The sequence below is a fragment of the Gopherus evgoodei genome, chromosome 4 (assembly GCF_007399415.2).
Source record: "Gopherus evgoodei ecotype Sinaloan lineage chromosome 4, rGopEvg1_v1.p, whole genome shotgun sequence".
NCBI lineage: Eukaryota > Metazoa > Chordata > Testudines > Testudinidae > Gopherus > Gopherus evgoodei.
Genome location: NC_044325.1, coordinates 66,254,404 through 66,275,532, shown reverse-complemented (window position 1 = coordinate 66,275,532; position 21,129 = coordinate 66,254,404). Strand labels below are relative to the sequence as shown.

Here is a 21,129-nt window from a genome sequence, read left to right as displayed (position 1 = left end):
GGATGGGGCCCCACTCATCTCAGTGTCCTCAGTAAGGTAAATCAAGGTGGCTGCACAATAAATAATCCCATCTTCCATTAACTCAGTAGACTTTCCTTAATAGGCTGAGGAAAGGAGGAAGAGATTGCTTAATTTTTGGAAATGACAGAGGGGTGGGGCTCCGAGTCAGTTAATAAAACACCTGCTTGTCCACTTCTGCCAGTGTAAAGACTGTAAATCTCCATCAGGAATCACTGCCAGCTGTGCGGGACATAGTACTCAAGTGCCTTTTTAACAGCTGACTTGTATGCAAGGGGGAGCGCAATGGTATCAAATTCAAGTTCCAATCAGGTAAGGAAAACCTCACTAAACCTCAACAAAATTGTGTGAGGTTCCAAATCAGATATTTCACATGAGAAGAAGTGGCGAGGGTTCTGCTTGAACTGTGAGGAGAATCTGGGAAGAGCAAGTCTGATGTTCCTCAGGTATCCGCAGTTGCAAGGGCTGTCCTCCTTCTGCATGTGGTTGTTGTAACTAAACTATATGCCCAACAACATTAATAAAACAAGTGTATGCGGAATAACCTGTTGTTCAGGGCAGTGGGGAACTATCATGGTCTCCGAGGGCTTATTGTGTATCTTTAAATTTGGTTTTAATGTGGGATTGTAAATGTGAAATTATAATAAAAGCAGAAATGGAAGATTTTTTAAAATGTAACCATTTCTGCTCTCTTGATTTTTCAGGGCCAAAGCAGCATCTCAGGACAAAAAACGAGGCAGGTGGGTACTAAACAAATGGAACATCACTAAATGCTGTCCAGTGCTGATTATAAGATTCAGTACAGAATATGTTAGGAACAAAATCTGGAGGTTTGGGGTGGGGGGAAGAATAGTGACATATTGCTAATCACCATTCAATTTAACTTTAGGTGTGAAATACCTATATGTATAACAGTTGAATCTATCCAGTCTAATCTATCTATCTATGATATTTCTAATGTGTGCCTAGCATTGTCATACTGCATCTAGGCAGTAGTTCATCTATTCTGTGTTCATTTTAAAATATCTTGCTCCCCTCTGTGTTTTTTGGTGCAAGAACATGCATTCTTTCAGTGTCTCCAACCCTTCAGAGACAGGATTTATTTAAGCGGAGCCTCTGTCATTTTTTAATTTCAATTTATTTGCTTTACTTTTTGTAGTTGTAGTGCTTTGCCATAGCAGTTTAAGTGCACTATGCAATACAACATTTTAAAGCATACCCTACAAGGAATGTGTCAGAAATGTGTTTATTGGTGTATTGGTACACATTTGTTCCCCCCTTGGAGAATTTAGAGGCTAACGATAGGACGGGGAACACTATGGGAGAAAAAACAATGAGGAGTCCTTCTGGCATCTTAGAGACTAACCAATTTGTTTGGGCATAAGCTTTCATGGGCTAGAACCCACTTCATCAGATACATTAAGTGAAAAATACAGGAGCAGGTATAAATACATGAAAGGACGGGGGTTGCTTTACCAAATGTGAGATCAGTCTAATGAGATAAGTCAATTTAACAGCAGGATACCAAGGAAGGAAAAATAATTTTTGAAGTGGTAAGACAGTGGCCCATTACAGACAGTTGACAAGAAGCTGTGAGTAACAGTAGGGAGAAATAAGTATTGGGGAAATTAAGTTTAGATTTTGTAATGACCTAACCACTCCCAGTCTTTATTCAGGACTAATGTGATGGTATCCAGTTTGCAAATTAATTCCAGTTCTGCAACTTCACTTTGGAGTCTGTTTATGAGGTTTTTTTTGTTGAAGAATTGCCACTTACAGGTCTGTTATTGAGTGACCAGAGAGATTGAAGTGTTCTCCTGCTGGTTTTTGAATGTTATGATTCCTGATGTCAGATTTGTGTCCATTTATTCTTTTGCGTAGAGACTGTCCGGTTTGGCCAATGTACATGGCAGAGGGGCATTGCTGGCACATGATAACATATATCACATTGGTAGGTGTGCAGGTAAAAGAGAGAGAAGAAATGCTTCAAATGAAAGAAGGCTCCCAGAGGGACGGGGGTGTAGTGATTGTAGCTGGAATGTTCCTCTAAACAAATGGGCTTTCCTGAAGTTCTTAAGGGCCAGATTGTGGACCCCTTACTCACACTGATAAACTCTTACTCATGCAAGTAATTCCTTTGAAACTAAGGGCTCCACAATTCAGTCCTAAAGTGTGCTTCTACTCATAGAAGTGCCTGAGGGCTAGATTCTGGTGCTCTTAGTCATGCTGAGTAGCACCTTGCTCCAGAACGGTTGCACTGATTTCAGTGGGACAACTCAGGAAGTAAGGTACTAGTCAGCAAAATCTGGCCCTCAGTAAAAACAATCACTTCTTGCTCCACCTGTATATGGATTTCTTATATAGGATTTGGGGTATTGTTTCTAGAGAAGGTTTCTTCAGGTATAAATTGTAAATTTGAAGGTAAAAGATATATATTTGGGGATTTTATCTCGGTCTTCAGAGGTTTCCAGGGAGCCTGGAGTATGGAATAGTTTTGTTGTAAGGCCTTCCGTAATGTTTTAGAAATACGTTTAAAAGTCATCGTTGAAGATTATTATTAAGAAGTAGTTCAGATTTTCACTGAGCAGACTGGAGAAGTAATTAGCATGTGCCTGCATCCTACAGTTACAGTAGGAAAAAAAGTTGGGGGGATGGAGGGAAAGGATTTTCCCCAGGTTTATGGCAACATGTCCACAGCTAGAGAGTAGAGACAGAAGCTAGTGTATAGCTTGTGTTGAGAACCATATGGGCAGGTTCTGAGGTTTTTTTCATATCTTCAGAGATGGGCCACTGTTGGAGATGGGCCACGGTATGGGAGGCCAAGCGCTCTGTGGTGGTACAGAGAATCTTCTTTCTAGGTGCTTGGCTGGTGGGTCTTGCTCATGTGTTCATGGTCACATCAGTCACCCCTTCTGGGGTCAGGAAGGAATTTCTCCCCAGGTCAGATTGGCTGGGACTTTGGAGGTTGTTTGCCTTCCTCTACAGCATGGGGCAGCATGGTTCACCTGCTGGGATCTTTTGGGCATCTCTCACCTAATCAATTCCCTGCCATTGACAGGACCTCTTCCACCTGGTCTTTCCTGTTCTCTGCCTGTGGCACACAATTTAGTCTCCTGAGAACTGAAATGTTCTGGTCTAACTAAAGTCTTTGTGCTTAATATTTGGGTATCTATGGTACCTTCTAGCCTTAAACTCTATGAAACTATTCCTGTGCTCAGGCAAAGCCTTGTTGATGTCAGTGAGGTTCTGCATGGGTACCAGGGTCTGCCTGTGCAGTTCTCAGTGTAGACTCAGGGCCTAAAGCGTTATATATAAAGACTTAATTTGAAAAAGATGAAGCCATTGTTAATGCAGACATTTTCAGGAGGCAATTCCACATCAAAGCGGAGAACAGCAGAAACTTATCCAGCAACTAAAAAGGAGCTATAGCATGAACCAGTAGCATGTACCAAAAGTGTCATATATCAGGGCAGATGCTGTCTGCCTACTGAGAGAAATGGTGACCATCTAGCTCAAATCAGGGATGCAGTGCCAGATTATTATTAATTATTATTGTTACTACTTATTTATTATTACTTATTTTAAGTGCCATGAATGTACTTGGTACTGTTTGCAGCCAATAACAGAAAAGCCTGCAATGGGCACTGAAAGAACACTGACTGTAAATTTTGTTTTCTGTCTTTGTCAGAATGTGAGAGATCATTTTTTGAATGAGCAGGGTTATTCTGATAGAGGGAAGAAAAATATACAAAACATTTTCTGAGTCAATTCATTGTATTACACATGACTGTAGAAATGTTCACACTGAGGTTAAAAATAATGGTTTTTGAAAATATACATTTTTGTTCCTGTGTTATAAATAGCACCTCAGTTTTTTAAAATGGAAAGAATTTTGAAGTCAGATTTAGTTTGTTGTTTATATTTGCTGTCTGTACTTTTGATGTTTTTTCCTCATTGTGAATAACAAAAGTAGATCAGTCAGTTACTCTTTAGCTTCTACTCAGTTTCCCTCTGATGCATTTGCCACATGCTATAATGATTGGGTTACAAACACTAAAGAAAATATTTTTATTTAAAAAACATTTACATTAATTACCATTGGCAGTGTTTTAAAAAAAATCATAGAAGCATTTATATTGATTTAAACTTTAGTAAAACTTATTTTTCACAAAATCTAAACTTGGAACTCAATTTGACCTGACAGTTTACCATGAAATTGGGGTTGGAATTTGGAATTGGGGTCTGCCATAAGCGTTTAACTCTGCACACCCATTCATTTGGTAATAGAGAACGGAGGAAGTTTTTTGGCTCACAGCATATATGTGGAAGAAAATTCTCACAAATTAATGTTTCACTGGTCTTCTTGGAAAGAGGCTGAAGGACTGGAGTGAACGGGATGAGGAGGATGGAGAAGTGCATATGAGGGAAGGAGAAGTAGAGCAGATGACAGAAGGGGCAGCTTTAGGGCAGATGTGATCAGTAGTGGTGAAAAAGGGAGGAAGTGTGAGGAGGATGCTGGGCAACTGGGAGAGAAGCAGGTGTGGCAGCAAGGGGGAAAGTTTAAGAATATGGATGCCAAATAGGGAGGGATGGTGAAATTTGAAAACTGAATGGGAGAAGCAGAAGGCAAGACAAGGCAGGAGATCAGGGATCAGGAGCCAGGAGATGACTGAGAGAAGCATGGTAGTGAGGAGAATGGGATTAGAAAGAAGTTAGACAATTACTGAGGATGGTAAATGATCCAAAAGACTAGGCAGGCAATATATCTGTTAACAATGAGAAGACAATTAAAGAAGTGAACAAAGAAAAAGGCTTCCAAGTAGTCTCAGTGAGAGACTGTTGTAGTGGAAACTATGCAGATGAGTAAAGTTGTGGAGCAAGTTGCAAGGAACTGAGGATATGATGACAGTGATAATGGTGAGGGAATATGTGAGGGCATTCCTTCTGGATGCACTGCTTCTGGCAGCTGTGATAGCTCTGTGGGGACTACGTGTTAGATGTCTTTAGAAGAAGAGTTCTATTCCTTACTGCATGGAGTGGTCACTCTGGTCATCAGTGATTGGAGACTCAGCCTGGTCTTCTAGAGCTCGTTTCTGTGAGGTTGCAGTGTCAGAATCCCAGGAGACTATTTATAGCTCACCTCAGTAAGTGGAGATTTGGTCCTTGCCTCATGGAGAAGTAACTCTCATTGCTAGTGGCAAAATCTGCTGACAATACAGTAATTGTATCCTGGAATCATTTTGTGCTTTACTACTTGGGTTTGAAGTATATATACGAGAGTGCAGTGAGGATTTAAACTGCAGAGTTCTCTCGAAAGTGACTCTGTAAAAATGGTACAGTGGGGTTCCTTGTTTATTATCTATCAAATGATCTCAATCAGAAGTGCTCAGTGTACAAGTAAAAAACCATGTTTATTTTAACTACCAGCCTGGGCTTTCAGTGTCAAGCAGGGTTCAATCCTCCATACACTTCATCACCTTGTTAATGGATCTGTAGTCCAAGTATTTCCTTTTATGACACCCCTACAATCCCATTGTCTTTAAATTATGACTTCTGTCTTCAAGAAACTTGCACAGGTGTAACTGTGATTTGAACTTAGTAAACTTTTCTGTTGATGATGCACAAGATGGACTAGGATCCAACTCCTTTTCTCTCAGGTGGGTTGGCTGTTCAGTGCTGATAGGAATAAAAAGCAGTTAAAACCTTATTTTTGTCACTGAAGTTGGCAGATGTCACTGTGGATACACAGGGTAGATCTGTACATAAGAAGATGCCATTTTTACACAGTTACCTTTTCAGAGAAGTGCCAAACTTTAAAACTTGACTCTGAGGGCAACGTGCAGTTTTGCTTTAGTACAGATGATACTTAAATCAGATCAGTTGGCCGACATAAAACATATTTATTTGGTGGAAAGTTGTTGGCTGTGACCCAAAAGAATATGGCACTCATGCCAAAATGCAATATAATTAATAATTATCCAGCTACTTAAGGCACTGCACCCTGTCAAAAGAATGTGAAGCATGCAGATTAGCACTGTATTGATGCAGAGTCATCTGAATCATGGCAATGATTAGGTCAGTTTCTCTTTGCGTTTTTGAACCCATCAGAATGAGAAACTCGGAGCATGGGCCTATGCAGATCAGAAGTGAAGAAAAGTTTCACAAGAATTCTTGCAATCTGAAACCAGTGTAGTTTGCATAACCCTGAAAAAGAGATGGGTCCTGATTCATCACTGTGTTACTCCAATTTCATGCTGGGTAACACCATTGAATTCTGTTGAATACAGTAGCAAATCAACAGGGGCGGCTCCAGGCCCCAGCACGCCAAGTGCGTGCTTGGGGCAGTAAGCCACTGGGGATGCTCTGCTGGTGGCCATGAGGGCAGCAGGCAGGCTGCCTTCAGCGGCACACCTGCGGGAGGTCCGCCGAAGCTGCAGGACCAGCGGACCCTCCGCAGGCAAGCCGCTGAAGGCAGCCTGCCTGCCGTGCTTGGGGCGGCAGAATGCCTAGAGCTGCCCCTGCAAATCAGACCCCTTAGGGGACATTTCAAAGGGAGAGAAATGAGAAAGTTACAGCAGCAAATACAAGTGGAGGTGCTTTAAGTGCAGTTGACTTTGCTTGAGCTAGGGGGCATATAAAGAAAGGAAATGAAATCCTGCCTCCCAGGAACCTCTGGTGCACTCTAATGGTTATTAGCTGCTTCCTACCTGACAGACAGAGCTGAGAACTGAGCCTGTGGTCTGCACTTGAAGGGCTCCAGATTTCACAGAATCAACATTCTTCTTCGAGTGATTGCTCATATCCATTCCAGTTTGATGTGCGCGCCGTGCGTGCACGTTCATCGGAAACTTTTTACCCTAGCAACTCCAGTGGGCCGCCAGGTCGCCCCCTAGAGTGGCGCCGCCATGGTGCTCGATATATACCCCTGCAGGCCCATCCGCTCCTCAGTTCCTTCTTACCGCCGTGTCGGTCGTTGGAACTGTGGAGGGCAGCATTGCTGTCCTCCACGTCCCTAGCTCTCCTTCGTTTTACGGTTCATAGTTGTAGTTAGTCAGTTAATTGTTCTTTGTAAATAGTTGTACATACTTGTTTGCGGGTTTGGGCCATAGCCCTTCCCGGCACCGGGCCCATGCCTGGTTTGCCGGGCTTCAAACAATGCGCGGTCTGTAAGAAGCCGATGCCGACCAGCGATCCCCACGACGCTTGCCTAAAGCGCCTGGGGGAATCGCACATTTCGGACAAGTGCCGCATTTGCAAGGCTTTTAAGCCTATGACAAAAAAGGAGAGGGACCAGAGATTAAGGACTCTCCTTATGGAAGTGGCACTCAACCCGGTAACTTCGCAGACCGTCGCCTCTACACCGGCACTGGACCGTGCCGGCACCGGAAAGACACCCCGGCACCGTCCTTCCCCGGCACCGGGACCCGAAGGAAGGCCCTCGAAGTCTGCGACTCCATCCAGGCAGACTCGAGTGGAGCTCCTGGCACCTACCTCGGCCGCGACACCACCAGCAGGGATCCCGTCGACTCCGGGCCCTGAGGGCCCGTCGAGTCTGGTCCCTCCTAGCTCCCCCATAAGATCTGGGGTTGAGCTATTGGTCCCATCGATGCCGGAGACTTTTGCTTTGGCACGGGACCTGATCGCTCTTACAGAGCCAACCCAGCCTTGACCCCCGGTACCCCCGGTGCGGGTTGTGTCCAGAGGCAAGCCGATGATGAGAGCGCCGTCTCAGTACTCACGATCGCTGTCGAGGTCCCGTCGCCATGGACGCTTTCGCTCCCGGCGCCACTCGCAGTCCCGGCACCGCTCCCCTCGGCGGTACTGGTCGCACTCGCGGCGCTGGTCGTCCTCCAAACAGTCCCGGTCTGGTTCAAGTCACCCCTACCGGCACCGGGACTCTAGGAGCCGTTCCCATCGACGATCAACTCCCCGGTTGACCTCCCGGCACCGAGCTGGTGGCAGGTCCCGGTTCCAGTCGACCTCCCGGCACCGCGTCGATGGTAGGTCCCGGTCCCGATCGGCCTCCCAGCGCCGCGTTGGAGACAGGTCCTGGTCCCGATCCCGGCACCGAGTCGGAGGCAGGTACCGGTCCTGATCCCGGCACCGAGTCGAAGGCAGGTCCCGATCCCGGCACCGGTATGATTCCCGGTACCGGTCCCCGGCACCGAGAACATCTTCGGTGTCAGGACTAAGGGATCCCTACCAGCCACGTTCGGCCCCTCCATGGCCTTCCAGACAGCCGTCTGTGTCGTCACAGGCAGACAGTGTTTATGCGCTGGACACAGACAGACACGCGGCCCTTTTTCAGGACCCTCCTCCGCAGGACCAGGGACCGCAGCAGTGAGGGTTCTGGACACCCTGGGCGTACCACCAAGCCCAGGGCCCCCAGCAGCTTCCTCCTCGGCCTGCGATGGCTGAGCACAGGGCGCCGGAGGCATCGCTGTCTTGCCCTCCTCCCTCTCCGGAAGGGGAGGACAGGCCCAAACAGCAGGAACCTGAGCTCCTTCCGGAGTCAGAGGCGCGGGTTCAGACAGACCCCCCCCATGGACGCTCTTTTGCCAGGAGTCTCCTCATCATCCTCTCCCGATGATGCAGTGGCAGGCACATCTTCCACCAGCCCTCCCCCACTCGACCTCAGGGCGCACCAGGACCTCCTCAGGCGCGTAGCACAGAATTTAAACCTGCAAGCTGAGGAGGTCTCCAAGATCGAAGATCCCGTGGTGAGCATCCTCTCCTCAGATGCTCCCACCAGGGTCGCCCTGCCCTTTATTCGGACTATCCAGGCCAACGCCAATACGATCTAGCAGTCGCCGGCCTCCATCCCTCCTGCTGCATGAGGCGTGGAGCGTAAGTACATGGCTCCCTCCAGGGGCTATGAGTACCTCCATGTTCACCTGACACCATGCTACCTTGTAGTGCAGTCGGTGAATGAGAGGGAGCGTCATGGACAAGAGGCCCCAGCACCCAAGTCCAAGGAGGCGAGGCGTATGGACCTCCTAGGCCGCAAGGTCTATTTGGCGGGTGCCCTTCAGCTCAGGGTTTCCAACCAACAAGCTCTCCTTAGCCGCTACGCCTTTAACTCTTGGGTGGCAGCGGATAAGTTTAAGGAGCTGTTGCCACAGGAGGCACGTCAAGAATTTGCGGCAATTCTTGACGAGGGCAAGAAGGTCTCAAGAACCTCGTTGCAGGCCTCCTTGGACGCAGCAGACTCGGCCGCTCGAACCCTTGCCTCAGGGGTTACAATGCTCCGCATCTCCTGGCTTCAGGTTTCTGGCCTTTCACCGGAGATCCAATATACCATCCAGGACCTCCCATTCGAAGGTCAGAGCCTGTTCTCGGAGAAGACAGACCCCAGGCTAAAAAGTCTGAAGGACAATCGGGTCATCATGCGCTCCCTTGGGATGCACACTCCCGGGACACAGCGCAGACCCTTCCGGCCGCAACAACAGCAGCAGCGCCGGCCGTACCCCCAGTTCCGCCAGCGGCAGGACCTCAATAGGCGCCGTGGCAGGAATGGCAGGCGCAGACAGTCGGGCAACCAAGGGGGGCAGAACCAGAGCTCCTCCAAAGCCTCACCCAGGCCCAAACCTTCATTTTGAAGGTGCGCCCGAGGGCGCGGTACCAGTTTCCCCCACGGATCCTTCTCCCCCGTTTTCCAACCGCCTTTTGTTTTTCTCCAGGCGTGGATCCAAATAACATCTGACCGCTGGGTCTTACGCACTGTGCAGACGGCATACCTTCTGCAGTTTACGTCTTACCCTCCCTCCCGCCCCCCACCCTTGTCCCTCTTCAGGGACCCCTCTCACGAGCAATTCCTCCGCCAGGAGGTGTAGACGCTCCTCGACAAAGGAGCCATAGAGGCGGTTCTGGAGAACGAGAAGGGCAAGGGTTTTATTCCTGCTACTTCCTGATCCCCAAGGCCAAGGGAGGCCTCAGACCTACCCTCGACCTGCGGGAACTCAACAAACATATGGTGAAGTTGAAGTTCTGCATGGTATCCCTGGGGACCATTATCCCATCTCTGGATCCTGGAGACTGGTACACCGCCCTCGACATGCAGGACGCTTACTTTCATATTGCCATATTGCCACAACACAGACGTTTCCTTCGGTTCGTGGTCGACCGCCATCATTACCAATTTGCGGTCCTCCCGTTTGGCCTCTCCACAGCCCCGAGGGTATTCACAAAATGAATGGCAGTCGTCGTCGCATATCTTTGGGGCAGTCGCATTCATGTGTTCCCTTACCTCGACGACTGGCTTATTCGAGGCACATCAGAGCTGCAGGTCCGCAACCACGTCTGCAGGATCAGCGGACTCTTTGCTACCTTGGGCCTCATTATCAACGTGGACAAGTCCACTCTGCTCCCCACGCAGAGGATAGAGTTCATTGGGGCCGTTCTGGACTCCACCTTGGCCAGGGCCCTTCTACCGTTGCCCAGGTTCCAGTCACTGTTGGCCATCATTCAACGCTTGCAGGTGGCCCCCTTGACCTCTATAAGGACATGCCTAACCCTCTTAGGCCACATGGTGGCCTGCACATTTATGACAGGTTATGCGCGGCTCCGCATGAGGCCCCTCCAATCTTGGCTCATCGCGCAGTACCAGCCGACCAGACATTCTCTGGACACAGTTATCACCATCCCCGAGGGGGTATTGAATTCCCTCCAGTGGTGGCTAGACCAGTCCGTCATGTGTGCAGGGCTCCCATTTCATCCGCCCCAACCCTCGGTGTCCCTAACAACGGATGCCTCAGACCTGGGCTGGGGGGCCCACCTGGGAACCCTGAGGACACAGGGCCTGTGGTCCCCTCAGGAAGTGGACTTCCACATCAACATACGGGAGTTGAGAGCGGTCCGTCTTGCTTGTCAAGCATTCTCCCATCAGCTTCGAGGTCTTTGTGTCGCGGTGTTCACCGACAACACGACGACCATGTGTTATATCAACAAGCAGGGCGGCACGAGATCCTCTCCCCTATGTCAGGAGGCGATGCAGCTCTGGGACTTTTGTATAGCCCACTCCATTCACCTCACGGCTTCCTTCCTCCCCAGAGTACGGAACACGCTGGCAGACCGCCTGAGCAGATCCTTCCTCTCACACGAGTGGTCCCTTCTCCCGGACGTCGCCCTCTCACTCTTCCAGAGGTGGGGTTGTCCCCGGGTGGACCTCTTCACGTCCAGGGAGAACAGGAAATGCCAGGCGTTCTGCTCCTTTCAGGGCCGGGAGCCCGGGTCGGTAGCGGACGCCTTCCTTATCCCGTGGACGACCCACTTGTTCTACGCGTTCCCTCCGTTCCTGCTGGTCCACAAGGTCCTTCTGAAGGTGCGCAGGGACAGGGCCCGCGTGATTATGATAGCTCCAGCGTGGCCCAGGCAACATTGGTACCCCATGTTGCTGGACCTGGCCATAGCCGACCCAGTTCCCCTGCCCCTTCACCCGGACCACGGCAGACTCTGTCACCCGGACCTCCAGTCGCTGCACCTTGCGGCATGGCTCCTGCATGGCTGACCAGATCCGAATTACGCTGCTCTACCCCAGTACGTGAAGTACTCCTGGGCAGCAGGAAGCCTTTCACCAGAGCGACGTACTCGGCCAAGTGGAAGCATTTCTCTTGTTGGTGCCCGAAGAGGGGTTTCCTCCCTATGGAGGTTTCTGTAGCCAATATTTTGGACTACATCTGGTCCCTCAAGCAACAGGGCCTGGCGATATCGTCCCTTCAGGTTCACCTGGCGGCTATCTCCACCTTTCATCCGGGTGGGGATGGCCACTCGGTTTTCTCTCATCCGACGGTGACTAGATTCCTGAAGGGACTAGAACGTCTTTACCCCAACGTCCGACCCCCTGCCCCTACCTGGGATCTCAATCTGGTTCTGGCTCGGCTCATTGGCCCTCCTTTTGAGCCGTTAGCGACTTGTTCCCTGCTCTATCTTTCCTGGAAGACTGCCTTTCTAGTGGCCATCACCTCAGCTAGACGGGTGTCGGAACTCTGGGCCCTCACAGTAGATCCCCCGTATATGGTCTTCCATAAAGATAAGGTGCAGCTGAGACCGCACCCTGCCTTTCTCCCCAAGGTGGTCTCAGCCTTTCACGTCAACCAGGAGATCTTCCTCCCCATCTTTTTCCCGAAGCCTCATTCGTCACGCAGGGAGCAACAACTCCACTCGCTTGATGTCCATTGGGCTCTCGCGTTTTATCTGGACAGGACCAAACCGTTCCGCAAATCCCCGCAGTTTTTCGTGGCAGTAGCTGACCGAATTAAGGGGTTTCCCATTTCCTCACAGAGGATATCCTCGTGGGTAACGTCCTGTATCAGGACCTGCTATGACTTGGCTCACGTCCCTATGGGCCGTGTGACTGCGCACTCTATCAGGGCGCAGGCGTCATCGCTGGCTTTCCTCGCCCGCGTACCCATCCAAGAGATCTGTCGGGCAGCGACCTGGTCATCGGTCCACACCTTTGCTTCCCACTACGCCCTGGTCCAGCAGGCCAGAGATGACGCGGCCTTTGGCTCTGCAGTGCTCCATGCCTTGACTTCTCACTCCGACCCCACCACCTAGGTAAGGCTTGGGATTCACCTAACTGGAATGGATATGAGCAATCACTCGAAGAAGAAAAGACGGTTACTCACCTTTGTAACTGTTGTTCTTCGAGATGTGTTGCTCATATCCATTCCACACCCGCCCTCCTTCCCCACTGTCGGAGTAGCTGGCCAGAAGGAACTGAGGAGTGGGTGGGCCGGCAGGGGTATATATCAAGCGCCATGGCGGCGCCACTCTAGGGGGCGACCTGCCGGCCCACTGGAGTTGCTAGGGTAAAAAGTTTCCGACGAACGTGCACGCGCGGCGCGCACACCTAACTGGAATGGATATGAGCAACACATCTCGAAGAACAACAGTTACAAAGGTGAGTAACCGTCTTTTTTATGTATTTTACTCTTCTATTTTAATAACATTTTAAATAAGAAGCGCATATCCTAGTTCTCTCTCTCTCTCTCTTTTTATTAAAGAACTTGAAATATAGAAGAGAGGAAAATGTTTTTTATCATAAGTATTGTATTTGGCAGACTATTTTACTTCGGTATGTACCCTTTTCTCTTGATATAACAGAAATGTTTCTCATGTTTCATTTTATTTTTCACATAAGACTATCCATATTTTCATAAGTCGTGACTTATTGGGATCTGAGATCAATTTCTCCTCTTTTTTTGCATGTTATATCAATCTATTGTCTAAGGATTCTTTTGCCACTGTTAAAATGAGTGTAAGAAACCTGTTTGGCCATTGTGTAGGAAATATCTGACAGTACTGAGCAATCATGGTACGTTGACTAAATATCATTAGGATAAAGACAATCATAATCGTAGTTGTCAGTAGGATATTCCAGAATTTCTGGGTTCATGGGGGACCCCAAAATACGTGATCCTAAGCCTGGAGGCATCAGTTAGCAAAACACTCCTCGGATCTACTTGTACAACTCTTACATGAGCACTTATGCATGTGGGTGGTTCCATTGACTTCAGTGAGAATAAATGTGTAAGTCAGCATTGCACAATTAGGTTCATAGACATTAATGAGACTTTTGCTTGAGGTATGACTGCATGAAGCATGACTGTATGATCAGGCCCTGTGTTTGTAACCTCATTTTTTTTTAGCAGTTCTGGCAGTAGTAATTATAGTGATTACACCGTGCTTCCTGTTTACGAGGTAATAAGTGATGTCCAAAATAGATACAGAGACTGAAAGCTGAGGTGTTTGTAACCAATGAACTCAGAGGCCTTTGGCCTCCAAACTTATTAGCCTATGATAGGGCTATTGTTGAGTTTAACAGGGAAGACCGAAAAGTTGTTGGTTATTGATAAAGAGAAGAAGGATTGTCTATGGTTAGAGAATTAGCCTTTGACTTTGGAGACCTCCATTCAATTAACTGCTCCTCCACAGACTTCCTATGTGTCCATGGGCAAGTCACTTAGCAACTCTGTGCCTCAGTCCCCCATCTGTAAAATGTACTAGTCAGTAAATACTTCCTTAGTAACTAGTACTTCCTTACCTCAAGAAATGTAATTGAAAAATGTGGCAAAATTATTAACTCTGTACTTTTTTTCCCAATATTATTTGACCAGCTCACTTCAACTTTCTTATCCATCAACCAATCAGTGCCAATTCTGAAGAATGCTGATGACAACAGAACATAGCCTTGCCAAACTCCTGTGGAGATAGAAAACCATGTCTTGTGTCTGCCATTGACTCAAACGCAGCTTTCCATTCTGTCAACGATACTACCTTCCCAGGGATGCTGAGTCACCTCATCAGATCCCACAAACTTGCTTGATGCTCTGAATCAAAGGCCTGATGGAAATCTAAAGGGCTGCACGGGGTTTATTAAACTCATCCATCTTCTCAGAAGCTGCGTCAAGGTACAGATCTGGTTGACAGTGGAACAACCTGGTCTAAAGCTGCACTGAGTATCCCAGCCTTTGCTACCCAGTGCAATATTGGCATTGAATGGCTGATGGATAAGCTTGAGGAAGGAGCTAACAGTGGCATTGTGGGCTGAATGTTATTCTGCTTTGAGATCTCAAATATGCCATAGGTTGGCTCAGTTTGATGTATCGCTGCAGATGATGGCTGAACTAGTTAGGCAAAGAACAGCACGAATTGGTCTGGTTATTAAGCTGAATAAAAAGAGGTCACTGGTCATTACCATCACGCAGCCTCCAGTTCCAGATTACAACCAGGTCAGTATTAACTTGTGCAGGCATGACACTGAGCAGGTGGCAACTGTCAAATATTTGAGCAATGTCACAATCAGTGCTTGGAGGATGCTTGAAAATGTGGCCACTTGAATAGCAACAGCTGCTGCCATGTTTCAGCCCCTTTAGAGGTCTCTGTGGGGATGCCATGTCATTAAACTTGCTAATGAGCTGTGGATTTATAGAACCACAGTTATGCCAACTGCAGTGTATGGCAGTGAAACATGAGCACTGAGGAAGGTCGGAGAACAGTGGATTCATGTTTTCGATTCTTGTTGTCTTCTTCAACTGCTCCATATCAAATGGCAGGACAAGATCGGAAATGAGGATATTTGAAGCCTAACCCAGCAATTGCCTCCAACAGCAATGAATCAGTTTTGCAGGCTTTCTTTGTATAGATATATTATTTGAATGGAAGACCAACAAATACAGAAGCCTATGTACCAAGGAATGTGGCTACATGGCAAATGATCACATGGATGTCAAAACTCCAGTGGTACCAGAAGATTGCCAGGAAGGACATAAATAGAATATACAACCAGACACCACCTGCAGCACCTTGCCAGAGATGGATCTGGGAGGAGCTCAATTTGCACAGAGGCCAGTCCCTTAGATATTTGACCAGCTCTGCTAGCAGACAGTGATCTTGCCATGCCCCTTTTCATTTGCAGTTGTGAAAAATGTGGTATTTTGTCAAACAAGTCAGACTTCTTAAATTGTTTTCTGGCTCTGCTTATCCCTAACTATGAGTAGCCTGTTTCCCTTTGCTATCTCACAGATGTATATGCTTATGTGAGTATTTCCTTGTACGCATTTTTTCAGAGTATTTTCTTCCATGTTTTTCACATGTGCATTGGACTAGAATCAGTATCATGTAAATCAGAACATGATTAAAAAAATAGTGTCCTGAATGTTTGGTATTAGTAATACCTTGTTCAGTGTTTCCCTAGGGCGTTCATGTTTGTTGATGTACTTGCAAATACTTTAACTTTTGGCATATATAATAAGCTATTTGATGTACTCTTAAATTTGACAGTTTGAACCCTCAAATGCACTATGTCATTTGAACCATTTTAATTTGAGTTTGTAATGTTGCTACAAAAAGATTGAAAGTGTTCTTTCTGTGGCCATGAAGGACCTTGGGTACAGCAAAACAGGTGCAGTTTTGCTGCACTGGGGTATGGATGGTAGGATTTCTGGAGCCCATGTAGAGTGTCTATGTCTCCATGGTGCCAAAAAATCTTGCTCTTTATGGATGAGTGTGCAGTGGAGTGGAGTTTGGGCAGGCTGAGGAAATGTAGAGCTAATTCACCTGCTGGGGCAAAAGGATTGCTCTAAATGATATAAGTTTCCTGGCAACTGCTCTGCTGCCAGAGAATTGCTAGGATGGATCATGCTTCAGCTCTGCCTCCTCGTGCCTTCTTCTGCATTCTGTGCTCAGGAATGGGGTGGGTGGACTATGCTGGCTTTACATACCTGTGCTATTGGTATCCCAAGCTGTGTTCATGTGACAACTGTGCTGATTCTTTGAAACATCAGAGTGGCTCAAAGAGGAGAAACTGGGGCTAGGGTCTGTTCCATTACTTATATTGTGTTAATGTCCAAAGCAATTGAGGTTGGGTCCCCTTGTACTAGGCCCTGTACAAACAGGTAAGATTTGTTTCACAGATGTAGAGATACTATACAACTGAACATTTTTAGCTCTAGTAGATTTAAAAAAAACAGTTAAATATACTGAGAAAATGATGGTAAAATACACAGATTTTATTAGCACTTATTTCGGATGACCTATGTATCAGTAACTCGCTTACGCCTTTTCCTCTCTTGAGTAGTATGGTTATTGCAAACTCAGGCCAATAAAGCCTTTGTACCATGCCATACCATCGTGTGTCTCATTTCTCTGTATTCGATGTGTGTCTATTGATGAATACACACCTTAATATGCATCTGTGTATCTTGTTAATCATTCTTCTGCAGGGAGAAGTAATTTCTATCAACTTGCTCCATGTAAAAATAATAGGAATGAGAAATCTCCGGAAGGCTGACTTGTGTGAGTATTTCTACTGTTCTTAGCTGTTTCTTATAGTTCTTGAAAGCAACGAGAGTATTTAATAAAAGTATTATTGTCATTGGGATGCACTCAAGCACTAAGAGCTCCCATAGCACCCTGTTTATTATCAGAGTACAAGTATCTGTATGGGTGTCCAAGTATAACTAGGATTTGAAAAAGCACACTACACTGACACACTACAGTCTACATGGACTACCATATTTATCACCTGTAATGTCAGATTTCAATCCTAAATGGAGTTACTATAGTCTGTACCTTGTACTACAGGATACCCACAGAAATGTGAGACTCCAGCATCTTGGAGCTAACTGGAGGAAAAAAGAGATAATCTTAGGGTAAATAATTCTAACATACAACAATTTTCTGGGGTGAAAGGAAAAGGAATAATCTTTTTTGTATATCTGTTCTAGCATTGTATTTTGTTTCTGCAAACTTGTAGGAACTATTTTTTGTGGTGTTAAAATAATATATTTTATTCTTGTTAGTCTTATGGATTGATATTTGTAACAAGGAGGACAATAGATTACCCAATAGGTTACAGGTTAAAAGGGTGAAACGATCCAGTGATTTTTAGGATTAAAAAAAATCTCACTGTGCCAGATTTTCTTTCAAATAATGATATCAGGACTCAGTTCCAATCAAAAAGACATGTATGAAAGAGTGAAGAATTGATTGACATACTTTTCATTTAGCAACCTGAGTAAACTCTAAACAATCCCAAAGGGGAGAACCTTATAATTCAAATTTTAGTGCAATTTCCTTTAACATCAAAGCTCAAAAATAAACACAAAGAAAACCACACCTGAGTTTTTATTATAAAACATTTTGGCGACAAGTAACAAAAGAGAAAAAGCTACCTGCAGAAGACGTGGTAAAACTCAACATGCATGGAAAATGTTCACCACCCACAAAGCCGAATAATATAAGAGTCAGGAAAAAGAACACTGTATGCCACTGTGTGGACCTTAAAATAGATGGAAATTATGCATAGTGAAGAAGAATCAGGGAAGGGGAGATGTCCACAACAGAGGTAGTTAAAGAACTGTCACTTATCAGATCACAGCACTAGAGATAATAGCAAAAAAGAGCCCAAGATAGTGGAGACCTTTACAATAGAAGTGGTCACAGAGCTCTACCGATGTCTGATCATGGCAGTGCTGGGATTGGGAATGAAGTTCCATCTTCTCCACCAATACATCTTAGTGAGAAGTAGCTTACTGAAGATTGTGATAATAGATCAGTGATGTATTTAGATGCAAATTTAACACTGGTAGCCTTAGAAAGCAGGGAACTTGTAGTAAGTGGAAAGTAAAGTTAGCTCACTGAGTGGATACTAATTTGACTCTCCCAGCAAAGAATTTGGGTCCCCCTCTGGGTTTAAAAAGGTCCAGCTCCGGGAAGAGCTTGCAGATGGCTGATGATCAAGTTAGGAGGAGTGAGCTTCTTTTCCACCAGACCAGGTCTTGTATGGCCCAAGTCCCAGGCTGCAATGAGACCTATTGAAATGCCATCGGTAAATGTGATGATGGAAAAGAGAATGATCTGTGTGCTCACTTTGTTCCTGAACTTCTGAGTGGTCCATCATGTTCTTCAGAGAATCCTGAGCTACAGAATGTGGAAAGGTAGAGAAAGAAAGAGGTAAAATTAAGAAAAAAAAGAAAAAGAAAAATGCCAGATATAAAGACTAAGGGAAGAAAAAGAGAGAGCCCAAAATGAAAGAGAGGGAAAAAAAGGTAATACATTGTTAGAGAGCCTGCTGAATAGGACTCTGAATAATCTTGTTGGTAGGCGAGGAGGTAGGCTACCATGTTCTCCCATTAAAACTTATATTCAGCCTTGTTGATATTAATATGTGTTAAAATTAAGATTATAAACAAGTATGAATAACCATGGTTTGGGAAGAATGTTTTTGGATTTGGCACATGCTAGAAGGCGCTCAAAGTTAATTCTGTGGGTAATTAATACGCCCAGAAGTAGGGCTGACTAGTTGGGTCACTTCCTGATTATTGCTAACCTCTGCTGCAATCACATGTGACTTTGCTTCCTGCTCCTACCTGACCCACAGTATGACACTGGTACAGTAGTATGCAGGGTTGTTGTAGCTGTGTTGGACCCAGCGTGTTAGAGAAACAAGGTGGGTGAGATCATATCGTTTATTGCAGGGGTTCTGAACCTTTTTCTTTCTGAGGCTTCTCCAACATGCTATAAAAATTCCACGGCCCAGCTGTGCCACAATTGATTTTCTGCATATAAAAGCCAGGACCAGCATTAGAGGGTAGCAAGCAGGACAGTTGCCTAGGGCCCCAAGCCACAGGGGCCCTGGTGAAGCTAAGTTGCTCAGGCTTTGGCTTCAACCCCAAGTGGCAGGGATCAGAGACATGGGCTTCAGCCCCATGTGGCAAGGCTTCAGCTTTCTGCCCTGGGCCCCAGTGAGTCTAATGCTGGCCCTGCTTGGCAGCTCCCCTGAAACCTGCTTGTGACCCCCAGGCGGTCCTGGACCCCTGGTTGAGAACCACTGTTTTATTGGACCCACTTCTGTTGGTAAGAGAGACAAGTTTTCAAAATAACACAGAGCTCTTTTTCAGGTCTGGAAAATATACTGAGACTGTCGCAGCTAAATACAAAATGGAACAGATTATTTAGTATAAATAGTTAAAACAACCACAAGACACTAAAAAGTCATGGACTTAGTAAGTCATAAATCCAGTGTCTCTGTTGCAAAGATCTATAACCGACTATGACTGCAGAGGTGCTAATTAGCCACTTCACCTTGAATGGTCCTTTGAAATATGTGTTAACTACTTATGCTAAAAAATCTGTTTCATTTTGTATTTAGCTGTTTACATTTCCCAGACCTGAAAGAAGAGCTCAGTGTAAGCTTGAAAGCTTGTCTCTTTCGCCCACTGTTGGTTCAATAAAAGATATCCCCTTACCCTCCTTGCCTCATTAGTGATGTAACTCTGTCAAACATTACTGTCAGGCACCTCTTATTCTCAGGTTTTAAAGGTATATCATATGGGTGGCATAATCTAAAGTCTTAGCATCTTGTAAAGGACAAAGAAGGGTATGTTTTATGTACAAAGCAACTTTACCGCACACACATCTTAGTGGTTTGTGTAAATATGAATGCAAGTGTATGTAGAGATGTGTTTGCACATTATTATTTTTCTGATAAAAATGTTTTAAGAAAAAACCTGAGTAGATGTATAGAAGCTGGAAAAGGGCTGAGAGATGTGTTTTGTGGATTGTAAAATGGTTGGGGGACCTATCTTACAGCACCTGCCTCCTACCAGACCAGGCTTTGCTCTTGTTGAGTCAGCTCACTCCCTGGGTTAATTCTGTCTGGGCTCTCTGAAGGAATCTAGAGAAGCAATTTCCAGTAGGGTTAGCTGTTTTATTTAAGCCTTATTTAAGCCTTCTTAATGAACAAATCAAAACCTCATAGACTCTTCCTTCAAATGTCTGTGGAGGCCGAGTAGCCCCTCCCTCAATTCTCCCCCTCATGCTAGCAACTTCAGTAATCAATATTTCCTGGCTATTACCTCAGACCCTCAGCAATGAAGGACTCCACACACTCCCTTCTGTCTGTTTGATTTTTAAGTTTTAAATGAGTCTGATTCACTAATTCCTTCAGTGATACTGCAGATCGGGTAGACTGTTACTTATAATTTACCTTCTTTTATACAGTAAGCCAGTCCGATTGCTATGTGGAACTGTGGCTGCCAACTGCCTCAACTCAAAGGGTCCGGACCAAAACAATCAAAAACTGTAAAAATCCAGTTTGGAATGAAACCTTCTGTTACAGGATTGACAGTCGTCTTAAGGTATGATACACGAGAGCTCCCCACTCCTGTCAGGGATCTGAAGCTCTCCTGTAGATCTAAACTGAGCCAGAATTTCTTTAGAATTCACCCTGAAATTAATTACCCACTCATTTACTGGAACTCTTTGAAGGACCCTTAACAGATGTGTGCATATCTCACCTGTCCTCTGCCCATTAATTCATCTCCCCAAGAACTTATTCTAACATTCCCAAGTCCTGGACAGTTTCAAGGGGCAGCCATTTTATTTTCCAATCAACCTATCTCAAAAATGCTTCCTCCTCCTTCCCCAGAAAATTACCCCCATCTGAGGTCTAGGACAGGCAAAATTCAGTCCTGGGCCAGTGACTGTTTTCCTAGCCATAACATTGTTATGAATATGTAAAGTCCTAAATCTTGGAATTCTGCAGGATTAAATATGAACATCCTACACCATTGGACGGGAAAGTTTCTTACTGGGGACCATAACCTG

At 45.9% G+C, this 21,129-nt stretch overlaps 1 protein-coding gene across 1 annotated transcript in view; it reads left to right on the top strand.

Annotated features, from left to right (window-relative positions):
• The first annotated feature begins 303 nt into the window (after window positions 1-303).
• Window positions 304-21,129, top strand: part of LOC115651515 (cytosolic phospholipase A2 epsilon-like) — a 56,467-nt gene continuing 35,641 nt past the window's right edge. The window contains exons 1-4 of the mRNA XM_030562596.1: window positions 304-330; window positions 723-762; window positions 16,747-16,815; window positions 20,524-20,660. Of these exons, the coding sequence (XP_030418456.1) occupies window positions 304-330; window positions 723-762; window positions 16,747-16,815; window positions 20,524-20,660 (273 nt within the window). The remainder of the gene's footprint in view (window positions 331-722; window positions 763-16,746; window positions 16,816-20,523; window positions 20,661-21,129) is intronic.